This window comes from Lepisosteus oculatus, chromosome 6 (assembly GCF_040954835.1).
Source record: "Lepisosteus oculatus isolate fLepOcu1 chromosome 6, fLepOcu1.hap2, whole genome shotgun sequence".
In the NCBI taxonomy this organism is placed as follows: Eukaryota; Metazoa; Chordata; class Actinopteri; order Semionotiformes; family Lepisosteidae; genus Lepisosteus; species Lepisosteus oculatus.
Genome location: NC_090701.1, coordinates 55,976,449 through 55,999,506, shown reverse-complemented (window position 1 = coordinate 55,999,506; position 23,058 = coordinate 55,976,449). Strand labels below are relative to the sequence as shown.

The 23,058-nt window shown below is 39.0% G+C and overlaps 1 protein-coding gene across 7 annotated transcripts in view; it reads right to left on the bottom strand.

Moving 5' to 3' along the window:
- Positions 1 to 20,431, bottom strand: part of ptprma (protein tyrosine phosphatase receptor type Ma) — a 238,809-nt gene extending 218,378 nt beyond the window's left edge. For 2 of the 7 annotated variants that reach the window (XM_015353612.2, XM_015353613.2), the window contains exon 1: positions 20,065 to 20,429. In XM_015353612.2, coding sequence (XP_015209098.1) covers positions 20,065 to 20,137 — 73 coding nt within the window. In that variant the 5' untranslated portion in view covers positions 20,138 to 20,429. Of the gene's footprint in view, positions 1 to 20,064 lie in introns of all 7 variants that reach the window. The other 5 variants (XM_069191609.1, XM_015353617.2, XM_069191608.1 and 2 more) reach the window with 4 other exon arrangements.
- Between the last annotated feature and the right edge of the window lie 2,627 nt (positions 20,432 to 23,058).

Below are 23,058 nucleotides of genomic sequence, written 5' to 3'. Positions count from 1 at the left end.
AGTGACAGCGGCTAAGTAGTCTACCTCCAAATCACTAAAATGGTTTCATTCTCCTCTATTTGCTCTTTTTGTAAAAAAAAAAACATTTTATGGAAATAAGGTAATGAAGGATAAAGTACAAATTGACAGAAAAGCGTTCCAACATTCCACATATAAGCTTAATGTGGGAGTTCAGTAAAAATCCCTACAACATTCACAGGGGAATTCCACTAAATGCAGTGCAGAACACTTGTTAAGCAAAAAGTGTATAAAATGCAAGTGTGGTTCTTTTGAAGTTAAGACTGCTACAGAAAGGAATGACACCAGTAGAAATAAAAAGAACTTTTAAAATGTTCCTAAAGAAAGGGAACGGAATTTTGCATTACTATAAATTTAAAATGACAAAATCCCATCCAGCTCCAGCTTCACGATTAATATTATTAACCATTAATTAACCGTTATTATTAATGAAATACTAAGTTCATATAGGCAGTTTATCATTATGAACCAATTTCTATTGTTTAGTCTTATAATTCAAGTCGGAAACAGTACTTTAGAGATTTCAAAGGATTACTTTTTTTTTTACTTTCAGTGTGTGAATAATATCAAATGTGGACATTTTCTGTGCTCCTTGTAGCTGAAGGTTCAAAATAATTTCCACGTCTGCATTTCTGAATATCCATGGGGTTATGGCAGTACCTGGAACTCCGACCTCATTGGGGATGGCAGAATAACCAGAACCAAGTGCTTTCTTTTTTTCTTTTTTTTGGAGTGGAGAAATAAGTAAGGAATCCTGTTGCAAAATAAAAGATATCAACACTATTATTTCAGTATTTCAAGGGGATCATTCTGTGTGGGAAATCAATTCATTCAACAGGGGCAACTCTTGTGAGGGACTTGCTACTACTTTTTATATTTTTCTGTAAACAATCTCTTCAGTGTAAAACTGCCTTCTTAGATAATTAGAAATATCTAGATATACTGTTACATTTCTAGAGCATGCTGGCTCAGGGACAGTCTATGTAACCTTGACCCTTCAAATGTTTTTAAGAATGCTCAACTAGAAAGTCTGTATAATAAGCCCTCCAAGCACAAAAGGTCAGTTTTGACACCTTTGCTTTACTGAGAAAAATATAAAAGGACTGAGGGCCCAGATCACAACTTTGTTTGAAGAGCGATATTCCCTCTGCTCAGCTGTGAGAAGGTCAGCTTTAGCCTCAAGCAGGTGAAGAAGGGCCACAGAAGTCTTCTGCCTGCTCAGACGCATTTTAAAAGGTCTTTTCCCTGATGGATAAATTGCAAGTGTCCTTAATATAGCTGTTGCCCTGAACAATGCCGTCAAGCAACTGCTATCTACATGTGACCATGGACCTTGCAGAGGAAGGTTCAAATATCTGTGTTTTTTAGAAACAAATCCAAATGCTTTAAGGTAACATACCCTCAAAACTAAAAATTACATTCCAGGACCAACAGCCAGTAGGCCAATTAGTTTTAAAAGAAAAAAAAGTGATTAAGTCAGCAAGTATATCCACTTCATTAAGTAGCAGTGTCAATACCAAAAAAAACTTGGATTGGGGGAATAGGAGATGCTTGCGGTTTTGTTTTTGTCCATAAAGGGGTCAAAAATGAATGAACTGCACTGGTTAAACCCATTAATATTAATTATAGCAACCACCAAACTTCATTTTGATATCAAATTGTAATAGCAATGAGCAGCACTAAACAATGCAGTTTAACAAGATAGGCCCTGTCTTAAGAATTACATCTGTTTCAGAATCAGAAGGGACAGCCACTTTATAAATGCAAATCCTTAACAAAATACTCTGTTTAAGAAGGCCACAGCTGAACTCATGTTCACAGCCTTACAGCTGTCCATAACGCAGCATTCAAACAGCCAGATGAAGTAATTTATGTGGGATAAATGAAGAATGTCTTTCAGAGTGGCAAAATAGAGAGAAAGTGAAATGTTTTCCAGCCTACTGCCATGGCCAGGCTTGCTGTGGTCCCCTTTACAACTCCTCACAATGAAAGCAGTCTTGCAGTTCCACACACGGATCATTTTATTTATGATGGGTGATAAAGAGCAGCTCCAGTGGGCAATCACACAACTGTGATCTGCTCCAGAAAGGAATATGACTGATTAATTTACTCCACAGAGATATCATCAAACTGTCTTTTTTTTTGTACTTGTGACAGCTTATCTTGCCCTAAACACCCCTATGTCAGCAATTAGCAGTGGCAGCGTTTCATTAATCCTTCACTTTTCTGATACAGCAGTTAGGATTTACAGATAATAGGCAATCATTTGTCTAAACCACAGGATTAGGGTTTCTAGCTTCTTACTGTAAAACAAAAAGCATATTTCACAAATATACCATATGTACATTCTATTTACACAATGTATTTAAGTCTAACACCAATTTAAAAAAACATGTTAATGTTTTAGCAAAACCTATTTTCTTAACTGGATTGAATGACATACACAAGTCCCATGGAAACCTGTACAGCTCACTGAATATACTTTTAATATCTTAAATACATGCAATAAATACAATGTTAAGTATAATTGGTAGGAGACGTAGTGAAAGCCCATGTCAATGAAAACAGAATTGTTTTCTTTTCTCATTTGACTCGGACAAGACTACACAAAAAAAAATTACACATTTCCCAAATTAAACACTTTGACACATTGACAGCCCTGTTTTCAGTGCTCTGTACATCCCCCCCATAAGGAAAAAAGCACTGAGACTTGGTCTGTAATGGTTTCCTGAAATCAGAGAACACATTGGAACAGACAGTATTTAATGCCTCCATACACTATCTTCCTTGATCCTTGATATCCTTCTGTCTTTATTAGGAACTACCGTCTTCCATTCAACCACAGGTTTTCAACGGCGTTCCAATCCAGAGACTGAGATGGCCATGGCAAAATGTTGGATTTGTGGCCAATTATCCATTCCTTTGTGGATCTGGATGAGTGCTTGAGGTCACGGTCTCCCTGGTGCCAAGTTTAAACCTCCTGGCAGGACCAACCAGGGTTTTGGCTCAAGTGTCCTGGTATTTGGTAGAGTTAACAAGGGCCCAGGACCAGTGGAAACGAAGCAAAACACCCAAAACATCAAAGATCCACCACATATTCTACAACAGGCATGATGCTCTTTTCTGCACACACCTGCTCCCGTCAGTGCCAAGCCCACTGCTGCTGTGCTGCTGCGACCAAAGAGCGCTATTTTCTTCCCATCTGACCACAGCACCCAGTTCCAACCCGAGCTCAAATGACATTTAGAAAACCCCAGATACTGGATGGCGGTTGTTTTCAATAAAGGTTTGTTTCCGTCAGCCCTTTCAAATAGTCTACTGCAATCAAGGTGGCATCAGGTTGGAGATTTTACAACTGTCCTCCTCACTGCGAGAGGGACTTGTGTCCTCCACCAGGCAAGTTTACCACTAAAAACAGAGGTTTTTAACTTATTTTTGAATGTATTTCCTAATAGTGGTAAGTACAGGTTGATCTGTCTCTTTTCAGTTCTTTGCCTCTCCCCCTGGTGATGGAATACATGCGTGTTCCTTCGTTTTTACACGTGAGACAGGAAGCCCAGGAAAGCCTCAATACAGTTCCTTCAGCATGAGACGAAAAAAGTTTATACAGATTTGTGGTTGATTGTTATTGAGAATCTTATTGAGAACCTTTAGGGGTGCCAATTATTTTGACACCTATGCTTTAGAGAAAGAAAACTACTTGTTAACAAAAAACATTTTCACTGATCAACTGCACCAGAATACAATGATATAGTTTTTACATATTTTAGAGTGTAAAATAGAGCTCATTACCCATGTTGCTTATTTTCTACAGCCTTTGTTGCACATCTTTATCAAGGGTGCTAATAATTTTGGAGGTGACTAGCTTTTCGTGTATGTGTTATGACAATACAATTCTTCATTATTAATGTCTATAAAACCAAATATACAGATGACTTACTCATTTAATTATTAACTAATTTTCATATTTTGAGTGCTTACAAGCACGTTGACTTGATGGTTCCCGCACCAGTGTTTACAGGTCTCTTGACAGTCTCTCTAAACACAGCAGTGCGAACTCGGAGAGAGATCCTGGGCCTCCAATTAAAAGAAATAAAAACCACTCATGAAATGCTCTAGAACTGTTAGGAGCCCGAGTCTTACGATAGTTAGGTGAAAACAAGGACAGCAAGCCCAAGCTTTTTTCTTACCGCACAAGAACTACAGAACAGGATTCTGAAAAGGTCTGATTTGTCTTCTGCTTGTTACAGCTAGAAGAAAGGATTAGGAAGAAACACACGGCTTTAAAAGCCCTGCAATGTAGAGTAGCAGCTCATTCCCTGCGCATACATATTCCTTCACTTTCTAAGAGTTTGAGGCAAAAGCACCTTGCAGGAAAACCTCTGTGCACCTCTTCTGGGAAATGATTTTGAAGGGGCTAAATGCTCTCAAGGGGTCTGAGCGATTTGAAAACTCTGAAAGATCTCCCAGTGCTACTGCTTCTGTGTGCACGGCTGTTAAGTATTTGTCACGTTCCAGCATCAAGGCATTTATGCAGCCCTGAATTATTTATTCACTGGTCTGCTTGCAACTCCCAGAACAGCGATGGAGACTGCAATGATTCTGACTGTTTGATGTTGCATCTCCTCAAGTGACTAAAGAGGCTATAAAGCAGCCCATGGCTTAAGCCTGCTGTCTCAGTCCTATTAGCGGTAAAGACCTCCCTATTCAGACTGCTAAGTAAATCCTCCAAGAGCCTAGGGACTGTTCATGCTTGAAAGCAACTGTTAAGAATTTGACAACAACCAAACTGTTCCAATTTAATCCATCTCCCAAGGTAAGAAGAATTATAGGTAAACATATGCCTTCATTATTTGCTTTGCTGCGTTTCAATACTCCAATCCCGCACAATATTGCCAGCCAAGGATTAAATGCAATCACCTCTGGATTTTAGAGCTTGTGCATGGCAAAATAGAAAAAGCTTTTTAAGCACTGCAGTGATGGTTAGCTGGCTAGTGACTATAAATTTTATATTCCTGATGCTTGAAATTGTTCTAAACTTAACCTTGCAAATTAGATGCGAGCAAGGCATGCATGAGAAATGCTTTTCCACCACACAGATAAATGATCCATAAAAAAACAGACTATGACAAACAAAAATTAGAGATAATGACCCTCTGTTTATGCAGATGCACAGAAGATAAAACACATCTACCCCTTGAGTCACAAAATAATTACCCCTGGCTCAATATGCTAATGCCACTGTATGCTGATCTTGTGTATTCAGATTCCTCAGCTGACATACTCAGTAATGGATGCAGCATATATAGGTTCTTGAAGTCATCTGCCATCTCACACCAAAACAGGTTTGAGTTTCGACACCACTGGATTGTTATACGCTGTGTTATATAGAAAAGAATAAGGTGAAGAATGCACTATGCTTCTTGAAAAAAGACACTCTGTGTTAAGTCTTAACTGCAATGCATACTAGACAATCTACTAATATACAAGTACTGTATGCAGTACAGTATGTGAAGCCAGGTGTTAGCAGCTGCCCTGAAAACACAGAACAACCCTGTTCTCTGGCAAACTACCCGATTCAGTGAAGACTGATTCGTGTGGAGGGACTGTTTTGTGCAGAAACCAGTATAACCTCCATAAACTGCTGTGTCTAAGTGTGTTTAGTATGATCCACTTCTGAGGATACAAGTAAAGGTAGTTTTGGACTGTTAAAGAACTGGATCCAAGTACTCGTAATCTTTTATATATTCTATAGGAGTTGTGTGTGCTTATTGGGTGTTTGAAATCCAGTGATAGAAATAAACATTCATTGTTTTTTTTATGTATGCATCCTGTTTATTACACTATAATTAAAATGTGCCAGGAACAAAGAAACCATGTTTTTACAATCTGATTCTTACTTTAATGTAAGCCGCTAAAATATTACAACACATTTCAAGATTAATTTAATCATATTAAATGACAATTTACATTACTGACATTCCCCAATGAAAAAAGTATATTTTATCAAATTACACTGATATTCCTCAGAAACACACTACTTACAGCATTTGGAGTCTTAATTAACAATATAGTGTTAACCAACATACAAAGGTTACCAATGAGAGGAGGATATATAGCCCATTGTGCTTGTTTGGAAATAAATATATTTGAGTGTGATTTTCCAAAGGGTCGCTAATATTCCCTTGGAAAACTTTAGAGCTCACATCCTCTTTATGAACACTGCACTGCTTCCCAAGTATGAAATCACAAAATGTGCCAAGTTGCAGTCAATGATGAAGAAGGCATTAAGAAACTAATGAACAAAATATTCCAGACACATGGTTAGAAATTTGCAATTATGAGTCTGCATGTGCAATTTCCAAGTTCTCTTTAATCAAAGCTCAATAATATTTGCTTCAGCAACAGATTAGACATTTTCAAGAAATATTGCTGGTAGGAAGACTTCAATATGTTGTTGATAGACATTTTATACAGACTCCAGTAGCACTGCCAAATCACAAGAAGCACGTATAATAAACTAGGTCTCAGTCAACCAGTCTTTGTGACAGCTTGAAGTATTGCTTCTATACAGCAACAACTACGGCTTCAAATGTGATTTGCTGTCAAAGGAAACCCATAAACCAAATTATGGTTATTAAACACTTCAGAGATTAATAATCTACAACACTAATATCTTGAGCATGACATGGAAGACATTATCCCCTGGATGTTGGTAAATGGGTCTCTCTCTTACTTGGAGTTACCGAGTTATCACATCAGGTGTACAAAGGAGAAACCACAGAAGGTTTTGTGAGGTTTGTATAAGGAATGATTGTGTCTGAGATTATAGCATAATGGTTTAAGTGGCCACTGGTGCCAACCTCAGTAGTGGGCTTGTAGCTTTTAAGAGTAATCCCATTGTATAGAATGATGTCAACCCAACAGAGACCAGTACTAAGCGTTGTTAAAGCAAACCTATGATAATGCAATCTGTAAGGCTCTCATTCACACAGCTTCGACACTTTTTGCTTCAAACCGAGATCAATGCCCTGCACTGGTCTGCTGTGTCACAAGATGGAAACTGAATCCAAATACCTGGGAGAAAATGTGGGATAGACAAACTGTAAATACTATGTCAAAAGACAGCCACGACCGAGCAATGGCACTGACCTGGCAAACTGAGCAGAGGATCACCCCGCGGAGTCAATGTGCTCTATTATTGACTCACTATATCACAATGTATACTCAAGCTAATTATGAACGTAACAGGAATTCATCTTTCATGATGAGGGACCTGACTTGAACTCATTGTGTGGTATGATTCATTCATGATTTAAGCATCCTAAGCTCAAAAGCGCATTTTTAAAATGCTCCCAATGAACAAGAAAAACCTGTTTGAATATTTCAAATAATTCCTTTTCTACATTAGTGAACTTAGTAAATACAAATAAGTATTACACACATTGCGTCTGTAGCACATAAAGCCATAATTCTGGAGGCAAGTTCAGTAATTTAGTGCCCAACATTTAATCATTATTCAAACTACTGGAAACACTACATGTTCACAACAGAAAAAAACATGCCTTGTTTCAATTGCTGTAAATTATACAGCCACGGTATCTTTTCCAAGACTAATTTTATCAAACCTTTTCTTATTTTTTTCCCCCAAAATTGTCTGAATTCTTTTTGACCTGAATTTTCTAAAATCGCTTCAATGATTTTGTTGTTCAACATTTTCATAAGCATGCTGTTCTTTTAATGAAATCCCGATATGAGCCCCTCCTAGCAGATCCTTTTGAAATATGGAAGTGTTTATTTCCCCCAGCTTCCAGCGTGGCAGCAGTCTACCAGGACACTCAGAAATACTGTCTCCCCTCACTGCATTAGGCCTTGTGCAGTGAAGCATCGCCATTCCATCATGTTCCTCTCCCTCGCGTCACTCGCGCTTTTCTCAGCTGGCTTCAGTACTGTCGAACCCTCACCTGCCTCTGTGCCGGCAACAGCTTCGACTGCAAAGACTGCCAGCGGATCTGAACGTGTGCAACTGAAATGTCTTACAAAGCACCGCGTTCCCCCCCCAAAACACTTTTCGTCTGTGCACTGAACAATGATTGAAAGCAAACGCAGAGGGAAAAAGATACAGAACAAAAGGATCGTCCGTTTAAAGAAATTCCACAAATCACCTCCTTGTCAACTTGAGAAGCCGCGGTTGGTGGACATGAATGTGAAGCTGACTGGGCACAGGCAGCGAAGTGATTTAACAAGCTGAATGTCTAACCTGGTGAAAAGTAAAAAAAAAAAATCAGAAAGGAAACAATATGCTCCACTTTTGAAGAGAACAGTGTCTTCAGACTATCATTCTGTGTTGGAGAAATGCCTAGTCTTGGCTAACCACAAGTGGAGCCCTGTCCTCTTTGGACATGCTTTGTGTCATTATGATAGCGATTTGGTATTTAACTCCAAAACAATATGCTCGGTTTATTGCTGAGTTTAGCCGACTTTGTTCAATAAATACAAAAACAAATTCCTGAACTGTTTCCCGATATAACCGCAGTTATTATGAGCTGGTAAATCAAGATCTCACCATCTTATCGCCAGAAGCCTGATCAACCCGGTACCACTAGGGGAGGAATACGGTCTAAAAAATCTGTTCTTGTCGCCATCACGCGATGTGCTGTAGCTAGTCAGAAGACGGAGATATTTACACTAAGGTAGTGGTAGCACTAGTTATTCTGCATTCATTGTCCCTCAAAAAATAAAATATCTATCCTGAAAATGTACAGTTTAATATTTTTTCCCCAATTCTTTCAAACCTCTCTATGCAGTGACAAGAATAGTTCTGAAATGTATCCTAATATAAGAATAACATTATACTGGTAATCAATTGGAGGTAAAAGCTGCCAACGTCCTTCAGTGTTTTAAAATGTTCATGCAATAAGTGGAGCGCGTCCTAATTTGGGTAGCAGTTAACTCCTTTAAACTCAAACTGCACCTTGGCATTTTGTCTGTTCCTGAACACTGAGCATCAAAAGAAACGCATCACCATTCATTACATTTTTAGGAAAGCATATGGATTTTGGATATTGATTGTTTTGGTGTTATTTTCATTAATGAATTCATGACTGATCATGATGCACTCAAAGGACCTTTACTGTTGCATAAACACTAACTCACTTCATTAGTGAGAGTGTGGAGTGGGCACGGGCAGTGATTTAATGTCAAGAGTTTTCTTACTTGATGAAAATCAAGTAATATTGGTATAATTCAGGAGACAGGAGACCAGAATTAGAAGAGTGAAGGTTGCGAGGTGGGGAGTAGGGCGATAATAGCTCAGATGGGTACTGTCTTATAATTTAACAAACCTTGAACTTGACGCTAGATTTAATAACTAAGCCTAACACTAACCTCTCCATTTGGAAGCACAACAGTAATTCTCTAAGGCACTTACCTATGACAGTTCAGGTGGGGAGCTGCGTCAGCATGCGTAGGCTGCAAAGGAACAAGTAATAGGTTTATTCCAAGATGAAAAGAAAAGAATCTCTTCTTTTCAGATTGGATAAACCTATTACTTGTCCACTTACCTATGATAACTACTGTACAATTCTGACCACGGAATTATACCAATAGATACAAAAATCTCCCAAGATATTGCTTACTAACACTATCTTGTAATAGTCGATCCCCATTCAAAGACTTCTGCAGAAAAAAAAAATCTTTCTCCTTCAGTTTGGAGCCCTGTCCTGCCCTCTCTTAAAGCCCTACTGTAATTCTCTGCACTATGTTATGTAATTGCAATTGAACACCGTACTTCTCTCCAGACCTTTGATACAAACAGCTACTCAGAACTGCAGGAATGTACCTTAGGCTTTGCTCCTTATTCTCAGTCTTTTTAATCGCCTTCTCAAGTCTGTTTCTTTTCTGTGCTTTCACCTTGACCTTATCTTCCTTCTCTCTCCATATCTCCCTTCTTTATGACCTCTGGCTCTTGACCATAACCTTTGTCCATCACACAATTTCATCTCGGCTTTTCCTTGCTCCTTATCTGCTGTACAGAACAGCACCCCACTCTACACCAGCCTCACCACCATTTCGGGCCCAAACGTGAAAACGTGCAAACACTGCTGTCTGTTTTTCCTCATCAAACCTGCATTACAAGTTACAACATCCAGTTATTTGAACATTCATTAAATTACCATTTTGAAGAATAGTTTATTGAAATCAACTTATTTAGCAATGTTTTCCTTTTGAACTTCCGCACTGATTCAACATAGAAAATATGACCACATTTCCTCCAAATTAATTTTACAAGAATTCCTTGCATTCCTTGAATATAGAATAAGATCAACTTCATCCACTGCTGAAGAACAGCACCCACCTTGAGTTTTGCTACTAGTGGATATTTTGTATTTAGGGACCTAACACCATACTAGGTAGTTATACCAGAACTGAAAAGCTATTACATTTATCACAAAAACTGGTCTCCTGGTTCAACAGCTAGAAAGCCTTGTACATATTTTTAAAATTCTTCTCAAAATCTTTTAGTAATCACCAGTTAATGCCAAGCACTGTTCCACTGAAAATGCACTTACAATCCAGCAGTAGAGGGATCTTGTTTTAAACAAAATACCTGCTTGACTACCACCTTCTTCCAAAACTTCAAACGACCTCCATCTTAGGAAAAGCTACACAAACTGACTTGAAAAACCCACAACTGCTTGGCCGCATAGTGTAAATCCCCTCTAGTCTCCTCTTAGGAGTTCACTACATAGTAATAGTATACTTTCACAAAATGTGATACAAAAACAAATAACACTGTTTCCTAAAATAATTCTGCATTTGCACTTCTAATACTAGATGACCACTGTCGTCCTTATTTGGGGTAAAAGAGACTGTTCCACATAAGAATGCACTCAGTACAATGAAGGCTAATAAAAGAGCTATTGTTCCAAGAATCCTTGGCAAAACATGGTTGTTACAAACGGCTGGAACAGCAAGGAACTGCGAGGCTGCCTATAGGAAGTGCCTTGCTACAATGCCTGCTACAGCCTGCACACTGTTCAAAAACACAGAAAACGTCATGTCTGGCACAGAGCAGAATTTCACCAGTTTAAGGGACGCTAAGGAAATTTCATTGTTCATGCATATGAAGTTGACAAGTAAACTAAACTACAGAGAAGACAGTGTAATTACATCTTTAATTATCATCCATTATAATAATTAGATTTGCAAAGTTTCAAATCACAGAATTAGCCAGCGTCCTTTCCTTATAGCCCAGTGGCCTCACTCATCCTTTAAAGGCTCGACTTCTATACAGAGATTCTGTGTACTTTTGGCTGCAGAAAATGTTGCAAAATCCACTTGAGGATTTTGACCATTTCTAGCGACTCCCACGGTGCTTTCCCACATGAAACTCAGGAGTCTTAATTCCATCTCGTCAATCGGTGCCTGATGAAAGCTGTGGACGCAAAGAAAGGATTTCAACCCCAGGGAACTCAAGAGATATTTACTACGTACAGTACTGTGTGTAAAACAAACATATTAAACCTCAGCAGAAGGGACAAAGAAACAAGTAAAGGTTTGTTTCATGCTGAAAAGAACAGAAAGGAAACGTTTCGGCTGTGGAGCCTTCTTCTGTCAAAGCCTGACACAAAAGCCAGGCTGCAATAATGAAAAAGATAAATAAATATTAACCTACTGTAAAAGGAACTTTCTATTTATACGCTAAAGAATAGATATTTAACACAAACAGATCAACATCCTGGAATTCCTGTGTTCTCAAAGCTTTAGTAATGGATGGGGGAAGCTGCAAAAAACACAAAAGACGTAAGAACAATTAGACTGATAAACATCTAAAGAACTGCCATGACAGGAAGACAAGAGACAGGGGTGCATTACCACCTTGTAGAGGACAGGAAGCTTAGCAAGGCTGGGTCTGGTCTGTACAGGAAAGGAAAACCTCCAAGTAAGAGCCAGCTATCGGTGGACCAGTGGCACCATTACCTTCGGACTACAATTCTTGGTGCAGATTCTTAATTTTGAACAACACCTTTGAATGTCTCCATAAATCTGTGTTGATGAAAAGCATTTTTCTCAATTCACCCATGCAGTGCAGATTTTAAAACTGAGGTATTATTTTTAAATTATACTGTAGTTCTATAGCCTCATCCTTCATCACCATCAGATCAAAGCATTCACAGAGACATAATGTAAAAGTTCAATATTTTCCAAAATCAAAGAAACTATAGGGCTCTATATAATTTAATTTTGTTCGACCTAATCATAGTGTATACACTAAGCTTGTAAGCTTTATCATTTTCCTTTTGTATTGACTTGTTAATATTAGGCTAGCAGCCATGTGTCTTAACAGCAACACAGCTGTGGGATTTAGAACAAGCAGTTTATGCACCTAGACAAAATAATTTAATTCCTTGGGCTGCTGACCTGTTTATCTATTAATCCTTTAAAGACTGTACTTGCACATTCAGCACCAGTTACATCATAACGGCGTACTTGTGCAGAAGCAGAACGCACCACGCTTCTTTGCTACTTTATTAATATGGGTAGTATATTCACGAAATTTCAGAATTTTCATGGTCCCAGTGTCCGTAAATCTTCAGGATCTAAAAAACTAATGTAGTGCAATTTTTGCAGCAGCAATATTGCAATTTCCATACAGTCTCAGTCAAGCTTCTTCCTGAAAAAAATCCTGTTGTACCAAAGTTACATGAATGAAAAATTACCTCATTTTGCACACTCTAAAATTTGAAAGATACACTTGTACACTACCCCTTTAAGACTCTTTGCTAAAAATTGTCAAGAGTAGACTTTTTGGTTGTCTTTGATAGTTAATGATAAGATTCTTCAAAGAACTCATCATGCAATTTCATTACTTAAGTATAAAAAATAATTAGAGGGAGGGGAGGAATCATTCAGTTAAACTGTAGGTGCTGAAAGACTGCAGCTAAAGCACTTACTCAGTCTGTGATTTATATACACTGCACACAGTAAGGTTCTACTCTCATTTTTTTAACCATCTCCACCATTGTTCATTAATTAAAAAAACAAGAAAATGGTCAACCCAAGGGCTGCAAGGCCAGGAGCCTGCAATAACCAAAGTGTAACGGGGGTGTTTCTGTTATTTTAACACTGATTAACAACATTTTTAACATTAACAGAAAAAAAACCTTGTATCAATAATATGGGAACGGAATCACCGCATTATTATTTTTAACGTGTACAGTATTTTCTTTGGACTTTCGTTTTGCTCCATTTCTCAGTCCAGGGTTAGTGATGGGTCACAGTGGACCACCCAGCCCTAGAAGATTTAAGGCAGAAGATGTACAGTAGGGAGTTTACTCTAGGGTGACGCACAGCCTAATTAAGAATCGATTCAGCCTAGGCTGAAGGAAGTCTCTACACTTCCACTGGGAAGCGAGGGAGGCCGAGTGAACATACTGCAGGAAGTGGTTTCATACAGCCGTGGACAGGCCAGCTAATTACCACACACAGCCTTTCGACTGGAGGGCCCAGCTGGATGCCTCCTGGAGTGGCAATATTCTTATCGAGGGGTGACTTCGAATCCATATACTATAGCCATGTAAACAATTCTAGAACGTGGGTGGCAACACGGGACAGAACAAACTTGGAGAACGCTTTCTATTTTTTTTGTTCTTTTAAACTGAAGAGCTTAGCTCTTTTACACTAAACGGCAAGAGTGTCATTTATTTCTGACGCCAAGAATGCCACAGAATGAAAATCATGAACGCTCGACTCTCGGATTTCTTATACATGTAACCACTTTAAGAAATGTTTTAACACTTATGTAACTATACCACGAGCTCAACATTTTACAGTATACAATATGTGATCTTAATCTGAATGTATGAGATTTAAAAATAATTATTTCTCAAGCACTGTTAGCCACATACAAAATTCCTTCTAAAAAGATTTTTTATATACACTGTACAACTAAAATGGTCCAGTATTGTTTTGCAAACCTTTTCTGTAGTAATGTGAAGAGAACACCATCACTTTATTTGACTTTGTGGCTATAAAACCAGCCATGTATTTTTACTGTAATTAGATCCTCTTTTTGATGTGTGAATAACAGGAAAACAAGGTGAGGCACTAAATTGTAGCTTCTGCTGATCAAGCAACTTAAAGTTATAAATTGAAATTGTAAGCTAAGGGCCTGTCTGCTCCAGGCACTACATCAGAACTCCATCCCTCAACGCCAAATACAGATAATGAAGCTTTAAGCCAAAGGTACAGAGCCGAATTCCTGCAATGAACAAACTTCAGTGTACCCAATTAAAGTGACTAATTAAGATCAATTTAAACAGTTTTTTTTCTGCTTGTTTTGCAAATAAATATGCTGGCGTGATTAAAACATATGGTGGCCAGAATAATTAGAGAAACATAAAAAAACAATTTAGCATTCCATGCCACTTGCTTTTTGGACAAATATTTATGCTCCCTTCATCTAACGTGGACTTAAATAAATCACCAAAATTAATGTGGGGTAGCAGTGCTTGGCAACGATGAAAATGTCAAAATAGTCCCTATATTATGATGCTCTCATCCGTTTTGCAACACTGCTCCAGCTCAGCTTGGCCACACACTAAATCACTGTTTCTTAGATTATTTGTAACGTAGAGCTGTGAAGTTACACTTCTATCAGGAAGGCCAGCATTCTGTAACAATGGGGACAAAGTGAGCTTCTGCATTTGAAGGAAAACCAAACAAAAGGCAGACCGCCCATATCCCTACTGTACTATTGCCTGACCAAGCAGAAAATCAATGCAAATGAATCGAACACAAGCAGACACTAATGCATTAATGACCGGCACGTTGTAATGACACTAAAGAGCACAGATGTGAGCTGACATTAATGGAGAGATTTGCCTGCGGTCATACACATGGGGAGGGGAGGCAGAACCACCTGCGTCCTGTTCACAACCTGGGCACAGCGCAAAACCGGGGCATCAGGCAAGACGAATTAGCCCCTCCAAGCTTTTCTCTGTTGCGATGGCACAGACGGAACATTTCCATAACGTAAGGAAACATTTGCGCTGGTTCCAAATCAGGACGACATTGAGGGAAGTTATCTTTCATTGTGAGCGCTGGTTACATCGGGCTTGTCAGCACAATTCTCTCCTCCTTAAATGGCTTGCTTTTTCTAATTGTATTATTTTAAACAATGAAAGCCCTCAGAGCATTAATTAGTGATATTTCACTCAATGCTTTCTCAAATTCATCCACAACAAATGCTGGGTATTTTATTTTTCTGAAGGTTTTGAAATGGTGATGAGATCCGACGTGTAATTACTCAGTCAAAGCTCTTCATCAGCCTGCTGGAGGAGGGATCCCCTTTTTACACTTCATTAGCTTTTATCTTTGTGTCCTCATCTTGTTTAATTAAAGAAACCCTGTCCGCTCAGCATCTTTTTAAGAATCAAACCCAATTGCTAATTATGAACTGAATGCATTTTGATGATTCTTCGTTCCCCTTGTCCAAAGTAAACTTTATATAGTTTGCCATGTTTCTAGGTTTCACAAACTGCTAGAACAAGAAAATGTCACCTCCAAAATATAGTGTATTCAACATTATATTGGCTGGTACAGGCCAGTAAGAGCGATCGTTGGAAGACCATCAGGAATTCTTCTCTCGCTCTAAAGACAACTTCCAACAGAGCATTAAAATGGAAAACAGACTGATAACATGTCCCAGCACCAGTATTAAAAACACATGAGAAATTATGTAGTTTTTGTTCTGTAGGTTCAGGAAAATACTTTTTGATAAAAGTTGTCAACCTTACATATTTTAATGAACATCTGTAGTGGTTTTCCAAAGCACCAAAATCCTTGCTCCGTGAAAATGAAGGCAGAAAACAGTCAAGGGGAAAAAACAATTTACTGTCATTCTTACAAATTCCACGTAACAAATGGATTTCAAAATCTACTTGACAACTTACACAGCTCTGCTGAAGTCAAAGACAACACAATACAGTAGCACAGACAAAATCAAAGCCATCCAATTTCAATTTATACAAAAAAATATTCATTCTGTGCAAAAAAAGGCCACAATGTAAAAAGTGTGAAGTAACAGCACTTAAATTTAGATATCTCTTAAATTCACTTCCAACTCGTCATCAATCATTTCTGAGTTTCTTTTTGCTGAAGCTCTAACTCCTCTTTAAATTACTGAGATCTTTAATTTCATTCTCCACTGAGTCAAACCAAAAAAGCTGCCACCCGTCAAATATTCCTATGTGAGAACTCAAACTAAGCTGTCTCCTTGATAACACAAAGGGCTGATTATGTGATTTATTTTTCTAAAAAAAGTGTTTAAAACATTGTCAGGCCACAGATAAAACTCTTTTACAAAAAAAAATGTCTGTGAAGGGAGGAAACATTTCATTTCGCTTTCAATGCAACTGCCTGCATTTCAAAGGCAGCCTAATAATTTTGGCCTTACTGTGTGTGGAAACCAAAAACTGCTCAGAAAAGCCTATTTGTTTTTATGTAGCCTAGCAATCATGAATATGTTAGTCTTCCTGACATCACTGTAAATGATGTAGATAATTAGGCACTAAAAACATTTATTAGGCCAAAAAAAAGGAAGCCGTGTGTTATTTTTTTGGTTCTGGCAGATATAAATGATCAGGATGATATACAATACTTGGACAAAAAAACAGGAAGCATTCACGGGACAGAACGTATGGTAGAAAACGTCGCCTTTCTGGTCACAAGACAATCCGAGCACACGGGTTCAGGGCCAGGCAGACCGCCTCAAGATGACGTGCCGCTGTACACAATTAACACCCAGGACTCTGATCGATGTACTCTTGAGCGCGGTAGAGTACTACACTTCGATTGCCCCAGAGGTGCCTAGATGGGTACATTTCAGGTCATGGTTGCAAATGAGATATTGTTCTAAACTGATCTGCCCTAAATAAAAGGGATTAAATGAAACAGATTGAATTATAATTTGTCCCTGCGATACACAGCTTGATCTCCGCTAACGATACCCCGAATCCTCGGGTGAACAGATCACGCGCTTTTCTGCATCACTAATTCACACCGTTTTGACTGAATCTTGTGGAGGGCGAGAAAAACTGATCTCTTTGTTTCCGATTTTAACCCATAGCTTAGAAGTCTAAAAAGTAACAGGGTTAATAAAGACTTACTGTATGCGTTGTTAGCTTGAATTCATTTTGTTTACTTTTTCCGAGTATGTTTCAGAAGTAATCAGAAGATTGACTGGGTTCACACATCACAAAGCTGAGATGCGCTCAATACCCAAGGCAGAACTAGGTAGCTAGGTCTGCAGTAGTCTCCTTTTAATCGGATTGTTACTAATTATTTTCACTGAAAAGCGCGTTCGATTTGCATGTATAATTCTAATGAAGGTTCAAAAGATTATTTTATAGTCTTAACGCTTCTGTTTACTTGTCAGTCAGGAGGTATTTTAAAATACATTTTTCATTATTTTGTTTCTATTTTATTAAATGTACACATGATGGGGAAAAAAGTTGCAAAGAGTCGTGATTCTGACTTATTGCATATAAACACTTCTTTTGTGTACGATGCTGCCACCATCAGGACCCTACAGTCAAGGGAAAGACAGAAAAAGCGCAGTAGGTCAAGGCTGTAGAACTGGAAGCGTTTAGATACCGAAACAATTAGGCAAATATAAAAAAACGCTGCTTTCACACTCAAGACGCCACGAAAATACACAAACCCTGGAAGTATTTTTAAAGATCTGTATCTGAAACCTTCCACACAGAGTTAGTAAAGGGAGGTCCACTTAACATCGTACCTATCGTTTCTAAAACATTGCAGACCACAACCCCACCGGACTGTATAAATCCAAAATATGTTCCTAGTTATCACGGGAACAAGCCAATAACACGTCAATTTGAAAGTCTTTCGATCTTTTCATGCTACCCGTATGCAATGTTTCTAGTTTAAAGTGTGCCGTAGCCCAAAGCAATACATTTACTATGTATGCACCTTATTGATTTACATATAGATAATGCCCCTCTTCAGATGAAACATCCATTGCCCCGACAGCTGAAAATGACCCCTTTTAAGTATTGAATTAAACAGTTTCATGTCACCCCGGGCATCGCTGTGGGTTTCAGAAAGCGAAAACGTCTAACAGAGCAGCAGGAGAGCGTACAATCTCTCACACCTGTACTGACATTAGTGCGGCGCTCTCAATCAAGATTTGCAGGGGTCCACACACCTGCTTATCAGGTGGGGCTGCAATATCGCTTCCCAGTAGCTTTTCGTGTCAATAATCTTCCTGTTCATACGCACAAATATGCAAATGAACACAAAGAAAATAAAGTGAACCTAGATGCTAAAAGTACAGATAATGCAGTTATTGATTTATTTTAGTGAAAACAGCATTCAAAACAATTTAAGAAATAAAGTAAATGTTAAGTCCCTGCTACACTAGTATTACTGTACGAAACAAAATGGAAAGAAATTAGTTTTTAGGATTAGGATCACAATAAATATAAAATCATCTCCTTACCTATTATGTGATTATATAAAATATTTTTTTTAAATACATATGGAGTGGTTTCTGAATAAGATGAGCCGTAGGCTACTCCCGCGGTTGTTTACTTGCAATAACATCATATACTTCTATTCCAGGATTCATACTCATCAGAAACTGTGATTTCCATTAGTTTAAAATTGATTTTAAATGTCAGGGAAAAAAAAAACAATGCCGACCAAATTCAATTGAATGACTCGTGTCCCAAATGCATAAATATTTGGAGTCGTCATTGTCAGTTTTAAGGAAGCGGTTTTTTTTTTTGCTATTTTGTGAAGATCTGCAGGAAGATACTTCTTGCACTCCTTTGACACGCTGTACGCGAATTAAAGCGCAGAGTGGGAAGCCTTTAATTACAAAGTCTTAAGTAATTTAAAATTAGTCTTTTACAGTTAACCAGCATTGTTAAGAGCCAAACCCAAGCCATTACAACTGGAAGCCATAAAACCCAGTGTACCGGCCTGGCTCCCAACCCGTCGAAGTTAACGGAGAGACGACAGAAATAAATCTGCTCCAGTCTCTGGCACAATAAAGCGGTGCTGTTCTTATTTTTTTTTAGGATACAAAACTTTTTTATTCCCTTCTGTCGCTCTCCTTCAAAAGCGGCTAAAGAATAACGTCGAGATCATTGAGACACGTTAAATACGACGAGAAAAAACTGGCGCTTGTCTACAAACCGCGTAAAAAAACGGATTACGTGCCATGGGTATTTCATTTAGACCAGCGGCGTCGCTTCATTTTATTATACAGCGGGGTTAAAAACATTTTAAAGACGCCCTCAACTTCTGCTTTAAAACTCAAAGTCTCCAATTCACTGCTCGGGGATTAAGCGAAAATGGAGGGTCTGCTGTTCATGAGGTTTCCTTCACCCTCACATACAGTACTAGAACTAAGTAGGTGTCCTGTAATCGGTTTGTCCGCCTGGAAGGGAATGAAAAACGCTAAGTGTCGAAGAGGCGCTCAGCGTTTCCTTACCAAACTAGTCCTGGCGAGACGGAAACTAAGTTCAGTTGCTCGGCGTGTAACATTCACAAGAAAATAACTGCTGGAAACCCACTCTGGTACACCCCTCACCATAGATTTATAGTTCATACGCGGTCCAACTTAACAGAGCATACCGACATATACAGAATACAGCGCGTAAAGTTAAAGACAATTTTACAACACATTCCAACAGCACAACACTACGCATTTCCCCCCAGCGCAGTTCCAGCACGAACACAACCCCAAATGCTCAAATCGCATAAAGTTTTGTTTTGTTTGTAAGAAAAGCTTTCATTAACCCCTAAATGGGGGCTATCTTCTAAAAAAAAAAACTTAATGTAAACTAGGACACTTTTTTTCCCCTTAAACGACTGCCAAAAGGCGTCAGTTTACAGCGCTGCAAACGGATTGGATTCAGGACGTTTCTTTGCTTGTTCATATTTCAAAAACATTACACGCAATGTCAGCATTAGTGGGGGGACGACGACGACAAGAAAAAAGCCGTGCCTTACCTTTGAAAATCTGTCCTCTAACCGTGACCAAAAGACTGACCGCAGCAAAGACAGAAGTTATAACTCTATCCATTGCGGGGAGTGTCTGATGTCCCCCCCAGCTCCCGGGGCAAGACGTACACAACTGTTCCTCTTGGTGAGAACTCAAACTCTTCCCCCCTTTTTCTTTAGTTACTCTCCGGGTACCTCAAACCTACTCTCACTGTGTTTGCCTCTTAACTACTAACTTGTGTGTTTCTAAGCGGCTCCACTCTCTCGCACTGACTTACTGACTGCCAGGAGAGAGACTTGACGTCACTAAGCTCCGAAAGAAAGCGAGAGAACGGCGTCCTCCGCCAGAGGGGGTTTTCAAAACCTCAGCCCTCGGACTCGGGTCAAATCGCGGCACCTTTCAAAAGATTGTCATCTCCGCCTGTTAATATGTAGACGCCTCGCTGTTTGTTTGCGGCTCTTTTGGTGTTGCACTAAAGCTGGACGCGGCCGTATTTTATAACAGCCGGGGCGTCCACGCACGCTGAACTCCGCAGCTTTGTGTGTGCCGAAGCAACTGGTGGAAAAAGTAGCGTTTGCGCATTTTTTTTTGTGTGTGTGTGTGGATAATTTAACCGCAGGTCACATCAGAAATGCTAACCAAAAGGAACTAGTCATTTGCTCGTCAGTCTGCCTTCCAGTAGACAACGGCTACATAAAGACAATTTGGAGGGAAATAAACATGCTTCTCTCACACTGTTCTTTTCCGTGCTTCGTCTGCTGCTGTTGTACTTCTGACATTTCTTTACAAAATAGTTTTTAAATGGATTTAGCAAACGGTGGCACCTTTTTTTTTTCTCCAGAATTTGAAATCACCTGCGGGTCAAGAAACAGCGAACTCCACTGCATCGTGACTGCCCATGCGGTAACAGTATCCATATCCACGAGTTAGTTACAGTACTATGCGGGACATGAAGATGGTTCGTGTTGTTCTATTTAATAAGTCCTAGGTACTTCACAATCAAGATTTTTGTAACAAAATTATTCATCGAAAATATTCACCCTTATGCAATTTCGACATGTATGATACTTTAATTACGCGAATTGGATTATTACAGGGAATGAAAAAAAAGCTGACCTTAAAACCAAGCGAACCTTTGATTCTCGAGAGATGTATTTGCTCTGAGAATTGCATCAAGTATTACTGGGGTTTGGATTTGCAGGAGCATTCAGGACTTTAAATATTATTTTATAATCATCTGTTGAGATACTATATATTGTGAAACGCTTATATGATATAGAATGGAAAAGGGTTGTTTTCAACGACAGTATATTTCAGCCCGACAGAATCTCATTGAAATACCCAAGGCATAAGAATGCATGAGAACAGTCACAAAAGAAAGAGTCAATCCTTTCATGCAGTGAGAACAGTTATGAGCAACAATAAGTGCCCCCAACAAAGCTATAGGATTCAAGAGGTTGTTTTTAAACGGAGGCATCAGAAAAGCAACATGGTATTTGTCAGGGTTTGTGAGGGAGGCAATAGGTGGACTGCCAACAGATTTTTTCACACTCCTATCTTTAACAGTATAGAACAGTGTAAATGCTGTTCCATTAAAATGTTTTTTTTTTTAATTTAATGTAAAATCACAACGAAGAAGGCAGCTGTGTGAGTCGCTTTGACCCTGAAGTCAGTCAGCTTTGCAGCTATGGTACAATAGGGTCTCAGCAGCTTAAAGCTTTGTGAATTCTGCAGCCGAACGTACTGTATTTGGGAAAGCAAAGACTCAGACTAGGACTGCGGCAGACATGGTGCCATAAACAGAGTTCGACAGCACTGTGATGGCTTGAGAAGGAAGAAAAACCTTTGACTCTACCCCCAGCTCTCATGTCCCGGGTCAGAAGGCTACACCATCATTGCCTTTTTCTTCCAGTCTGACTATGTATGGAATATGGACATATATGTCCAGTAGTATATGGATGTATAAAAATATGAAATCATAGGTATTTTGGGATTTAAAGGTAGGTTTAGTGTCTTCAGGTGTGAATCCCTCAAGAATGCAACACAGGCAGCCTTACCCTACAATTCTACGTGTCTTCCTTGTGATAAATGACACTTATTCTAACTTATCAGAAATGTGCCGATTTCGCCCAAGACAAACTTTCATTCTCAGAGAGGCACAGCTAGGGGCAAACCTTTCCTGTATAAAACGTAAACACTATTTTCAGGAAATAACCCTTACACCCTTTCATACTGCAGAGAATGGCAGGAAGAGTCTGCCAACAGCTCGGTCGGTGTGCAGGCCGTGTTTAGCGTGTCCCTGTGCTGATTATGTCAACACCCTGAAACCCATGGCAGGTCCATTCAACCATGCTGAAAACAAATCTTGCATGTAAATTAAACAGCAGGAGTGAGTGTTACTGAGCACAAATTGCCAAATGAGAAAGTAATGGTGATCAGGCAGCCAGCCTCCACATATCCATCAACTATTTTTCACATGTATGCGTCCTACTGGTACTTGAAATTTGCCAAGAATGTTTGGAGTTAAATGGCCAAATAGATTTCCAACAGGGGCAGTTTGTATGACAGGCCACGTTACTCAAAATGGTTTAGAATTCTTTGAAAGTATAAAAAATGATCACAGCAACTGCTCAGGTGGAAATGTGAAAAACCTTTGATTTTTTTATGACATCTGCCAAGTTACATTTCAATCTGCGCAGCGGCTCAAAAGAATAGAAGGGCTTGAAAGGGTTTTCTGAGGCGCTGGTGAGCCCTCTTGGTTAGATGCAGGACCTCATTTTTAGTCACAGATGTAAAGGCTTCTCTCTCCCAGTATACCCGACCGGAATGTGAACAGACTCTTCCTCTTCCTCTCTGCTCCATGCCTCCAGTAAATCATATGATCTATCCAGCCCTGTTTGTGTTCATAATATTAAAGCCTCAATGTTAAACTTAACATTTGAAGTATTGCATTTAGACATCAAAGCTTTGCAGGTGACCATTATATTTATCATATTACTTCT